General features: G+C 40.3%; 1 protein-coding gene across 4 annotated transcripts in view; it reads left to right on the top strand.

Moving 5' to 3' along the window:
* Window positions 1-11,599: 11,599 nt before the first annotated feature.
* Postn (periostin) overlaps window positions 11,600-13,152 on the top strand; it is a 32,024-nt gene continuing 30,471 nt past the window's right edge. Inside the window, exon 1 of one of the 4 annotated variants that reach the window (XM_027394957.2) lies at window positions 11,600-11,871. In XM_027394957.2, coding sequence (XP_027250758.1) covers window positions 11,753-11,871 — 119 coding nt within the window. In that variant the 5' untranslated portion in view covers window positions 11,600-11,752. The remainder of the gene's footprint in view (window positions 11,872-13,152) is intronic. The other 3 variants (XM_027394959.2, XM_027394958.2, XM_027394960.2) reach the window with 3 other exon arrangements.

The following is a 13,152-nucleotide window of genomic DNA, read 5'->3' as shown; positions in this document are numbered from 1 at the left end:
TTAAACCACCCATTGCCACACCTCTTGCAAGAGCATGCACTGTGGTCCAGAACTTTAATTCCTCCAATAACCAAGTCCACCCCTATCTTCTCACTCTCCCACGCTACTGTTGAAGCTCCCTAGAAGTCTCCCTGCTCTCCAGAGAAGCCATGCTGTGTCAGTCATAGATTTCTACCCCTCTTGAGGTGTGTGCAGCTTCATAAGTTTTGATATCAGACCAAATATTGATGAGTAGAGTTTATCCACAGCCTCCCACTCCCACAGATAACCACAGATTGGAAATAGCAGAGATACTCATTTCCTCCCTTGACCATTGTAACATCACTGCAATCCTGAGGATCCAGAGCATGGAAGAGATGCTAAATGGTGACATGCATTGATTATCTCAGTCCTTCTGCCTGACATTATCATTAAATCTGTAAATATTTCCTTTTTACCTCAGCTTCATTTTGAATAAAATAAAAATAGCACTTGAGCAAAAAGAAGGCTTTTCTAAACCACAGGGGATGTGTTACTATGGCAACATGATCAACAAAAATAGCAACACTGATGTTGACCCAAGACTCCTTCTTGATAAGCTTACATGACAAACAGACAAGACCTGCAAAGACTTTAAGGGAAAAAGCCTCACCAGGATTCATTGTGAACTCATCATGAGACTGTGTGAACCCTAACTGGGAAGTCACCAGGCAAGAGACCACACTATGCTGCCTGACTGTGTTTTTGCCTTGAAAAGGTACAGCTGCTGTCAGGCTGTCAGGTCCTTGTTCTTTTCAGTGGGGAGCACATAAACATAAAGCATGAAAAATAAACAAATAAAAATAAACAATAAAATATCAATATCTAATACCTTATAGAGAAAAATACTAGAAAGGCTTTAAAAATTCTATTATTTACTTTTTTGGGGGTGTGCATGTGTGTGTGTGTGTGTGTGTGTGTGTGTGTGTGTGTGTGTGTGCATGCGCATGCATGCACGTGTGCACATGTGTGTGTGTATGCCCACAGAGGCTATAAAGGGTTTGGATGCCCTGGACACAGTTGTGAGCCACATAATATGGGTGTTGGGAGCCAAATTCAAATCCTCTGAAAGAACAGCCAGTGTTATCTGAGCTATCTGTCCAAGCCCTAAAATTGTAATTTTCATGTATTTATAACATGTAAATTTCATGTATTATATGGTAATATTAGTGCCTCATATCTTGATACTTTTGCCAATATTCACATCAATATATAGGTCCTTTTTTCTCTTAAGTAAGATACAATAAAATAACCTAACAGTCACTCCTTAGAACAAAATTATTTAGCAAGCATTCTGTCTTTTCTTCTATTCTGTGTTCTAGGATGGTCTAGGCAGTATCTCTTTACTTTCCACACCACAGAGTTGCTCTACCCCAATAGCTACATTGTTATCTGTTTCCCAGTTATGACATGCTTTTATGCAAGCTCTTTCCATCTTTAGCAAGAAATAACTGAAGACATTCTAACTGTTATTTTTGGTGCTTCCAAGTGACTGCTGCTTCAAGTCGACCACCATGCCTTCTGACAAAGCCAAAAAAAAAAAAATCAGACATTGTCCAGTCACCACTGGGGTTCCAGCTGAGGCGAGTTCATGGTTGACAGCTTTGAGAATTATGGCCTCTTCTGTAAAACTCAACAACACAAGAGAATTATTTGGAAATTTACTTAAAATCTGTCTCCTACTTCAGAAACAACTCAAAACATCTCTAAGGAGTTGAAGGGGCAAATATTATTAACTGATTATTTAGCTTAAGAAATTAAGGCAGAAGGTTGTTACTATCCTGATAACATGCAGATAATGGCTGGAAAATTTAGGGTCAGCCCAAATCATCGACTTCCAAAATCACAGGCTCTTTAAAGTACACAACTCTGTCTTTTCCTTGGTCTTATGTTCTTAGTTTTAATTTGTTTGTTCTAAACCTTTTACCTTCTATTAGTATTCTGATACCTCCTTAAGTCTTAAAGTAATGTGTATGTTTTTGACACAGAAAAGAGGTGGAGAAAATGATCTTTGTTTGGAGAGAGACATGGTGCTAATCTTTTTGTGATAAGATTTACTTAGGATTTACCCTGAGCTGTGCTGGCAGACTCTAAGCTCAAATAGAAAAGATCACCTTGAAATTCTGCACAACCCTGGATTTAATCTTCAGCATGGAAGGAAAAAGAAAAATCTATCTGAAAAGATTCAAGTGGTGCCCAGGAAAGATGTGTGTGTGTGTGTGTGTGTGTGTGTGTGTGTGTGTGTGTGTGTGTGTGTGTGTGCTAAGCCAGTTCCCCTTCACTATAACAAAACCCTGAGATAAGTGACAGTTTGATTTTGGATTGGTCTTAAGAGATTTCAGTCTACAGTGAGACAAGCTCAATGCTAAGAATCCTCTGGCAGGTGTGTCAGATGGCAACTGTGCAAATCACATGAGTATGCAGACAGCTCATCTCATGGCCAGGAATCGAAGATGAGAGTATAACTCCCAGAGGCCAAATAGCTCCAGTTAGATCCCATTCCTAAATATTCTACCATCTCTCACTGTTGTGGGATATTTGCACACTGTGTGAAGATGTGTTTGTAGTCTAATAAAAAGCTAAATGTCCAATAGCCAGGCAGGAGCTATGGGCAGGATTTCCAGGGAGAGAAAGGAAGTGGAAATGAATCTACACATTCAACAGATGCCAGGAGACACAGAAGAAGGCGGCCTCACCAGCCAGATGCAGAAGAAACACCACAAACAGTACCTAGAGATGAGGTAATGAGCCATGCAACAGAACATAGATTAAAATAAATGAGTTAAGTTATAAGAGCTAGTGGGACAAGCCTAAGCTAAGGCTAAGCTTTCATAATTAAAAATAAGTCTTCATGTCATTATTTTGGAGCTGGCTAGCAGGACAGAAAAACACTCCTTACATCTCACTAGTGTGACAGTAGAGTCAAGCCTTTCATCGGCTGGTAGGGGACATTCCATATCCAATTACAGAGGTGGACTTTTAGTGAAATTCTTTAAAAAGGCAACTTCTCTGTATAATAAAATTCCAGTCATCAAAAACATTGGACACCAAAGTTTTGTCATGTGATTCTAGTAAGCTGAGACTGACAATCCTTTCCACAGAATAGAATAAACCTGCAATTTCAGAAGGCTCAAACCCAGTGGAGTTATAAGTAAGAGAGTAACTTCAATTGTTGTGATAGGACATCCTGACCAAAGGCAACTTAGGGGAGGAGGGGGTTTTCTTGGCTTACAGAGTTTCATTTCAGGAAACTCATGGCAGGAACTCAAAATAGACTAATCATATAAGATCCATGGTCAAGAGCAGAGAGAAACAGATGAACCCATGCTGGCTGCTTGCAAGGTTACATAGGCTTGGTTAGCTTTATGTACTTACACAGTCTATCTAGTCTTTACTACCGACCTAGGGAATGGTACCTCCCACAGTGGATTTTGTCTTCCCCCACCAATCAACAATGAAGACCACCTTACACAGAAACGCTGTAAGCCAAGCTGATACAAACAATTCCTCAATTAATATTCCCCTTCTAGTTGATCCTAGACCATGAACAATGAACATTTGGAGGACATTTTGTTACTCTCCCTTTTGGGGGGAGCAAGAGCTGTGGTCAGAGAACCTCTTGATAAGGAACCTATTATTTAAGATTGAAGCCATCCTGGAAGCCAGAAACATGGAATAATCACAAGTCAGAGAGTGTGGGTAACTTGCCTCAGCTCCAGAACCTGAACTGCGTAGAGGCTGTCAAAAAGAGGTATCAGAAGGACATGGGCATCCTGTGATATTCAGGTGTCAGGAGGCTTGACTGGAACAATTGCAAGTAGAAAGTTGATTTCCTTATCCCCTATGACCCATAACTGAGCCTATCATCTAAGAATAACTGTGATGTCAACTAACCCAACCCTGATCTTAGCAGGAAGAGCAACTCTGAAGACATATATTGACCCAAGGTCTGCTGCCAAAGGGACTGGGAACTCTGGTGCCCCAGAAGAGACCAGAACATCCACACTTTTATCTCCAGCTTGTTATTTAATGCTGAGTGAGTTTTGAAAACACAGAGACCTGTCTTTATTTAGCTCTACCTTTTTCTACTCCCCCACCCCTTTCCTTCATTTAATTTGCTATTTGAAATTTTATCCTAAATAACTTAACGTCAGAGCACCTTCTGCTTGCTTACCACACTCCCTAAACAACTGGGAGACAGACAGCCTTCAGTGGTGAAAACATTTACCTTATCAAGTTGTACAAAATGGGCAGTCTAAGCAAGCAGCTCGAGGATCTAGCCTTAGCTCATAGACTGCAGAGCCGTGTGTGGCCAGCAGAGGGTGCTGGCACGAAAGGAAAGAAAACTCCAAAACCCATGGTTTTCAACAACAGCCTAACAGGTAAGAAAGGCAAGAGATTCAAGTTTCAACTGAATGAACATCCCTCCCAAACTTTAAAAATACTAAACATTAGGACACCCAGCTTTACATTGGAACAACTACTGGACAGAAAAGGGAAAAGGATCAATGATAATAATTATATGTGACTTTAGTATCCCATTCTTACCAGTATATAAATGATCCAACAGAAACCAACAAAGAAATTTTAGAGTTAAACTGGACCATAGACATCCAAAGTGTAACCCATCAGACACCCAGAGGAACTGATGGTCTTTTCAGAAGCCTATGGAACTTTCTCTAAAATACTTTATGCCGTTAGTAAGTCTTTAAAATTGAAGATAAAAAAGACAGTTTCTTATAGCTAGCTTACCAGATCATGATGGGATAAAATTAGGAAACAATAGTCAAAGCAATTAGAGATGCTGTATGAATACAAGGATGTTGAACAGCATGCTCTTGAGGAAGGAGTTGGGGAAAATAAAATGGTTCCTGGCAACAAATGAAAACATAAAGGGAACTTCCCAGACCCCTTGGAAGCCAGCAAAGGCAGTACTAAAATTGCCTTAGCTAGACCCATTAGTGAAAGATTCCAAGACCTGTCAAGTGATTTAATTAATAATCCTCTTACAGTTCTTAGAAAGAGAAGAGCAAGTCAGTCTCAGACAAAATGAAATTCTAAAGATCAAGGTAGAAATTGATTAACTAGAGGCTAACTAATGATGAACACAAGAATGAATGAAACAAAGACAAGCCCATGAATAACAAACCAAGATTGGCAAGCCCTTAGCAGAACTAACAACAAAAAGAGAGATGCTTAGAACAATAAATACGAACTAGCAAAATTAAATCCTTGGGGTCTGAGACCCCCACAGAGATCTCTATCAAGATCTACACACACCACAGCATTATTCAATGCAATGGTAGGAAAGGAAGAAGCAGTAAAATTGCCCCTCACTCTAGGTGTTATCACCTTATATTTAAATAACTCTGAAGAGGTGGATAAATAAGTCAAAGGACATGGGTGTATACACAGTGGGGTTTTATTTAGTCATAAAGAAAGGGGAGATCTCACATAATTCACACAAAAATTGATGTAACAGGAGGTTGTTCCATATACTACATATTGTCCCAGACAATAATCTATGCAACATGCATATTGTTCCCCATAATAATCTAGACAACATACATATTGTACTACACAATAATCAAGATTCAAGCAGTTTAAAATCACGTTTTATTTCACATTTGGGAGGTATGTGTCACATATACATGATTGGCAGGTGTCATTCATACATGACCCCCATTAATTTTTGAACAGATAAATACAGAAGAATTATGTATGCAGAGGTAGAGGTGTGAGATAGGGCCCTAAAACATTACTGTGTGGGAGAGAAAGCTCCCAAGGAAAGATAACCTACATTGTGGATTTATCTTAATTCTGACCAAAATTTGAGCAGGCCAAATATGCCAAAGCAGAGCTTGGTGTTCTAGTAAGTTCTTTTTATTGTAGCAACCATTCTTCCTTTATCTTAGAGTCTAGCTGAAGAAACACCAGAAATCATTTGTGAAAAAGAGCAGATGACTAGGACGCTTAGTGTCCTGCCTTTGAATACAGAGACTTGATGCGGGCAATGCCATGAGTGCCAAAGTGGATGGGAACTGTGAACATGAGAGCCAAGCAATGTATGGATCAAGATTGTTAAATGAAAATTCAGTCACGGCCTGGAGAGATGTTCAGTGGGGAAAGCACTTGCTGTGTAAGTGTGCAGACCTGAGTCTGAACTTCAAAACAGTGCAAAGGGCCAGGCACAGCAATTCACATTATAGTCCTAGTAGGCAGTTCCCACAACCCACTGGACTGGCAGCCAGAAAAGCTAACCAGGGTGCTCTCTGGGCTCTGAGGGAACTCTTATCACCAAGAATAAGGTGGGTGAAATTAGAAATAGTTACACTGAACAAAGTAACCCAGAGCCAGAAAGACACACACCGGGGCTCCCTCTCATGTGTGAGTCCCAGCTTTAACTCTTTAGATCTGTGTGCTTCACTGTCACTACCTGCAGATGGCAGAAAACTAGAAACGGGCCATAGTGAGGCAATGCTGGAAGGGAAATAACAAATATTAAAGGGAGAAGAGAATAATAAGGAGGTAGGTTCACATGGGTGCGGGATAGAAGGATAACAGAGAAGGGGCTAGGGAGGACATCATGCTACTGTATAAATATTTGTATTGTGTGTACCACACACATATACAATTGTATAAACTTTGTAAAAATTGTATGTGTATGTATGCATGTATGCATGTATATATACACTTCTCTTTATCTCTCTCTCTCTGGTGGGTGGTGGGAGTTAAAGTATAGTTATCACACATGGGGGTTACTGTTCCTCTCAGAAGCCACAATTTACAAAACAAAATCCCGATGACAGGTGTGGAATACATTCATCCTTTTGTCCCTTTGAATTGTTGGTCGGGGTCACCCCATCCCAAACAATACAGGCTCTTCCCATTCCTCTCGTTTGTCACCCAGAACTTAATAGTAAGAGCCTATTGACAAAGACAACACTAACCAGTCATAGGACATGAAGAAAACAAGCTGGTATCAATCTAGAGGAGACTTCACTGCTTGTAGCCTTCATAGTACAGGAAGCTGCTTTGCAGGCTTATCTAGCTGTGAACCCTGTAAGCTACTGTCATGGCTGGCCTGGCAAGCTATGCCTATGGAAGCAATAACTGACCATGCTCTGGTAGATGGATTCACACACATGCCCAGTTAGGTAGCTGTAATTTGGGACCCAGGAGTTTCAAACAGATAATAAATAAAAAATAATAAGTAAATAAATAAATAAATGGCGGGACGTGAAATTGAGAAGGGGAATGGGGGGGTTTGGGGATGAGTTAGAGGACATTTGGAGATATAATCAAAATGCATTGTATATATGTGTGAAATTCTCAAAGAATAAAATAAGGTGGAGAGTGCTAGAGGAAGATACTCAATATCAACCCCGGCTTCCATGTGTGGGCACACACACATCTGTATCAGCATGTATGTGTTCACACATATAGATATGCCTTCTTTTTCATGTCAGTGTAGAAAAAGCAACCCAGAAAATAAAGCAATTTATTTTCAACCATTTACTTCATTTCTGCTCTTCCTCCAGATTTGACATCAATTATTGGTCCCTTCTTGCATCAGCCTTAAAAAATTTCTTGGAAGAGGTTATTAATTCCTACTTGGTTAGCATTTTGAAATTAGGCTGTTTCCTATGAATTTCAATTTATCAGTTTAATCAAAACGTAATAGATACTACCAGTATTTCTAAACACATTTGTATGGTGTACTTTCTCCACTAGATGTCTCCAGAGAAATACAAAGTAGTTAGAGCTAGTACAAAATGCATTCAGTGTTAAATGCTCAAATGTATCCAGTTCAGAGACGATAAAGCTTATGTGGTTGACTACTTAATAGGGGAATAAATCCACTAAGTAAAGGACTTTCAAAGGCAGAGTCTAAGGAGACAGGCAAGGAGACAGCACCCCATCCCCCGTTATTCCCCAAAGGCTTCTACCCAGCACAGTTAACAGTCAAGTCAAAGGAAAATGATTCTTTCTTTGTAGTTCAGTGAGTTCTGAGGCATAATATTGTTCCATTGTCTTCCCCATGTCACAACAGACTTCTATGGAAATCCATAGAAATACCATACCAAAAAGAAGGCTTTAGAAACCCTACTTCTAGACTACATCAATTTCACTAGCTCAGGGTGGCCTTGAACTTACAGAGATCCATCTGCCTCTGTCTCCAGAGTGCTGGGATTAAAGGTGTGTACCATCACTGCCTGACCTCTGTGACTTACTAGTGTGGCTGCTGGGACTGAAGGTGTTTGCCACCACTGCACATCTTTAATCCCAGCACTCGGGAGGTAGGTGGATCTCTGTGAGTTCAAGGTCAGCCTGGTCTACAGAGTGAGTTCCAGGACAGGCTCCAAAGCTACACAGAGAAACCCTTTCTTGAAAAACCAAAAGAAGAGGAGGAGAAGGAGGAGGAGGAGGAGGAGGAGGAGGAAGATAGAAAGAAGAGGAAGAAGAAGAAGAAGAAGAAGAAGAAGAAGAAGAAGAAGAAGAAGAAGAAGAAGAAGAAGAAGAAGAAGAAGCCCTGCCTCATATAGGTAACCTTTACAATGTGTCAATGAGAATATCCAAGCCTATAGCTTGCCTTCTTGACCTCTGTAGGCTGGCTGCTGGTGTTCAATTTTATTTCATTTATAAACATATTTTAAAGATGCAAAATAAATACAAGATTCTTTCTTAATTTAAATTCTTTGAAACTAATAATTTTTTCAATCTAATAATTTTAAGAAAAATTTTGGTCTTTCTCAAAGAACCCAAAGACCACAGTCTTGCCCAGAATTTCCATTTGTAGAGCTATATCCCAGGCACTAGGTAAGGCTAGCAGTCCCCACAGCCCAGGTGCCTAAGTGCTGAAGACAGCTTTCCCTAACAAGGTGCAGGGTTAACTTCAAAGCTTGGCTGGATTTCAACTGTGGGTTGTGCTGTATAATCTACATGCAAGCCACCTGGAGCTCAAGTATCATAACAACCCATTGTAGGGGACACTCATAGACCATATGATGAAGAGCAAGCATTTAAAATGTGCACATTATAAGCAAGAACACAGATATACTGCTCTCAGTTTGAGTACACAGGTTCACTGAGAGCATAGTCCATGAGGAGTCCTGGGGAGTGTAGGAGTTTGAGGTTGGTTACATACTGGTGAGTAAGCATGGCAGTGTGATGACTTCACAGTCTCTGGAGGCTAGATAACAGAGAACTGCCTGTAAATCTACATCCTCTGCCTACAGACAAATGGCCCTGTCTCTCAGACACACTATCTCTCTTCAGTTACATAATAAACCATTCTTTTTCACTAATGACTTATGTCTCTGGGTCAGACTTTGCATCCCTGGAAAGTCAGACTTCATTTTCATGATTTCCGTCATCTTCCCGACTGCTAGGGACATTTCAAGGTCCCCTAGGGTCAGAATCCTTTCATGGAGCAGAAGACAAAGGGCCCTGTGTGGAGAGAGTGTAACTTTTGATGAGGACCCTGGGGGAGAGAGAATGTGCCCTTCCTCAGACTTTTTCCCAGTCTTTTCCACAACGTGGGCTAAATTCCCTCATCAGTTTCAGAATCGCACCCCACCCACCCCAACCACCCTTAAACTGTCAGCTGGGCTCAGAATCCAAGGCACAGAAAGCCTTGGACTTTCTCCCACTAATTAAACACAGCATTACTTCTCTGGTCTGGCCTCAGTCTCACTCTCCTTGGTCTCTGGATTTTCTGGTGGTTTGTGTGTCCTCTGGATCTCATTTGCAAGACCCTCCCTGATGTCATTACTGATCTGAATTGTAAATATTTGTGGAGGACTGGCATTTGTTGACTTCCATGGGAGTTTTGTAAGTCTCAAACATGATGCTTGGGTGGAAAGATTTCAGATTTCTATTATTGGAATCTATAAAAAGGGTTTCAGTATGCCTTTTTGTTATATAAGAATGTGCTTTGCCTTGTGTAAAACAGTAAATGTGTATTACTTTTGTGTAGCACAGTGATTTCTTACATGTCACCAAAAGCTTTCTATGGCCTCTTGATTGATACTAGATAGACCTTATATGTATGAGAAGGTCTGTCAATTCACTGAGTAGTTATCAACAGCTTACCATGTGTGCAGTCTAAGAATAACAAAAAGCTATCTTAAAAGCAAACAAGAAAAAGGCAGATAAAGTTAGAATCATTTCATTTAGATAAATATAAATAAAAGATTAGTATTATTTATCACACAAATACCCTCCAAGGAACAAAGTTTAATTCTCATGATATCTTCTCTCCCAGCTCTCTAGGGATTGTTTTGTACATTTTCAATCCTTCAATGCCAAGATTTCAGAAGTGACAGAGGCCTCTGACTCATGTTCAAACTGTGTTGTTTGATCATGCACTTACTTAATAAATCAGCCAGTCATTGCTGAATTATTTTAACACTCAAAGATGATTCCCACAGGAAACTTACACACATCTCTCCAGATAAGGAATTTTCTTTGGCCTAATGTGCTCTCCTCTTAAACTTCCCCAACTGTAAAACATAAAGAGTCCAGGCATGGTTTCTCTTTCTTGCCAGTGGGAGAAAAACAACAGAGTGGGGACTTCACAACACAGAAGAGAAACACACTGCCTTCTCTCGAGGGTGCTTTAAAATGTACAAATTCACATTGACTAGTTAGTGGCAGTTAGCATTCCCAGCCTAATGTCCCTTCTGATTTTCATGACTTCTTCATCAAAATGATTCCCCGCATCTGACACATTGTGTGTGAAGAGGTAAAAATTGTGCCCTCCCTCAGCTGAAGTGCTACACCAAGAGACTGCAGTTGTTCTTTAAAAAATTGCAAGGATATTCTTGGCAGAAGCCCTGTTTCTTAATATGTATTTAATTACCACATTACTTCTGGATTAGTAATACTTGCTTCCAGGGTTTATCAGGATATGCAGCCTGTGTGTATTGAAAAAGCAATACAAAGCAGAATTTTATTATGTACATACAAAAATATATACGTGTGTGTGTGTGTGTCTGTGTATGTGTGTTTGTGTGTGTGTGTGTGTGTGTGTGTGTATGTGTGTGTATGTGTGTTTGTGTGTGTGTGTGTGTGTGTGTGTGTGTGTGTGTGTGTGTGTGTGTGTGTGTGTGTCTGTTTCAAAAGTTTGGGAAACTCTCCCAAAGTAGATCTTTGTTAATTAACCCTCTATGCTTATTAAGAATTGAAATGGCACAGCCTAAGTTCCATAGCACTGCAAGGAACATGTGCCTCGCCTCTTCCATATTAGCTGTGGAAATCATACTTTATGTGTGTTGTAAATCTGTCTAGGATTTGTGATAAACCCCTTTTGTGATTCCTTTTCTGGTGAAAAATAACCCCAGTGTTCTGTTGTGGAATGATTAAGTGTGATAAGATCAAACCAGTAAAGTAACTGAGCTCAGAGACATAGAGTGGCAGAGGCAGAGGCAGATGGCAGAGTTGTCCCCCCACTACTCAGATACAGCTGTTTTCATAAACAAAACCTATAGGAGCAAAAGCCAGGCATTCTATGATTGAGAGCAAATGGGAGAAGTTCAGTCTTCTCAGGACCCAGTAGACTTTCACTGGCAGCCAGGGCTCTTGGAGCTTCTGGACAGCATCTGGAAGTCTCAGGTTGCTCCAGCACCCCCTCCTACAGCCCCTGAGCTCCCTCCCACTGCCCTGAGCTATATAAATTCAGTTCTCGGGAGCACAGAGCAGTTCTCTTCCTGGACGGAGCTCAGGGCTGAAGATGGTTCCTCTCTTGCCCTTATTGGCTCTGCTGCTGCTGTGCGACCTTAACCCTGCAAATGCCAACAATTACTACGACAAGGTCCTGGCTCATAGCCGCATCAGGGGTCGGGATCAGGGGTGAGTCCCTGGCTTATTTTATTTTACTTTTTCCCCAGCTTAGCTTGTTTTAGAAATATGTATGGAGTTCCTTATGAATGCACCTCAGGATAGTTGTTGGAGTATTTTGTTGTTGTTTTACTTATTACAAGGTGGGCAGGAAAAGAAAAAATGAGTATTCTATAAATGTATATATGTGCATATGTGTGTAAATAGATATATATGGTTACTATGACACCTTTTAAATGCATAAGAATTGCTATCAACATAACAATTGTTACTTTATGTGGATTATTAGCTTTAATGTAATTAACAAAATACAATAAGCTGTTGTAATTCAGTTTGTTTGAATTTTTATTTCTTTCCAAAACAGCAGAATATGGCTTGCAAATCAAAGAGTCTGCTGTTAGATAGTATCATGTTAAAGGCTTTGAAACGCCTCACAGGATTTCAGTACAAATTTATTTGATTTATATATGAAAATTAAACTCTGGTTTGAATAATTGGCTCTCTGAATTCTTTAAGTACTTTTATCTTTTAGGATAAATGTTGTGTTTTTAAAAGTTATTAGGAAAAAACTTAGTAACTTAAGCAAACATCTGTATTTTTTACATGTGGCTCTTGGCATCTTTCCCAAGCCTTGGAGGGTTTTCTTAATTCTCAGAGCACTCTCCCCAGAGTGGAGCAGAATCTGCCCCCTTTAGGAGAGAGCAAACTTAAATTGCAGTAGAGAACATGTTTATTTGTTCTACTCAAAGAAACAAGCCCCCTTTGTGTAAAGGCATTATTCAAAAGTTACTTTTATCACTTATCTGCTTCTGTAAGTACCTAGACAACCACAGAACAGAGAGGATAATAACACGGGTGTCCTTGGCTGTCAGTCTCCTACTGTTCAGGTGAATCCTGAACCTCCCATCCTCCAATGAGTGCATGCTTAGTTTTAAAGCAAAGCAGGGGTGGGGGGGCTCACTATTAACATTAGTGTGTACATAAAATACAGACTCTGCTAAATCGATTTCTGTTTGAATATTCCATTCAGGTGAACTTTTTGAAATACTGGTATTAGTCTCAAATATACAATGTGTCTTCCTTCCTTCCTTTCCTCCCTTCCCCTTCCTCCTCTTTTCCTCTTTCCCTCCCTCCTGTCCCCCTCCCTTCCTCTCTCACTCCCTATCTCCCTCAAACTTCTGCTTTTCTAGGGACTCAGTAGGACTGGCTCCACAGTTAGATTTGTGCAAAGTTAAAATCACATCCTGGAATATCAAGTCTGCACCCTATTCTCTCTTTTCACCCACCTGACCT

This window comes from Cricetulus griseus, assembly GCF_003668045.3.
Source record: "Cricetulus griseus strain 17A/GY chromosome 1 unlocalized genomic scaffold, alternate assembly CriGri-PICRH-1.0 chr1_0, whole genome shotgun sequence".
Classification (NCBI taxonomy): domain Eukaryota; kingdom Metazoa; phylum Chordata; class Mammalia; order Rodentia; family Cricetidae; genus Cricetulus; species Cricetulus griseus.
The sequence above is the reverse complement of the archived record's forward strand: the minus strand, read 5'-3'. Positions and strand labels throughout refer to the sequence as shown.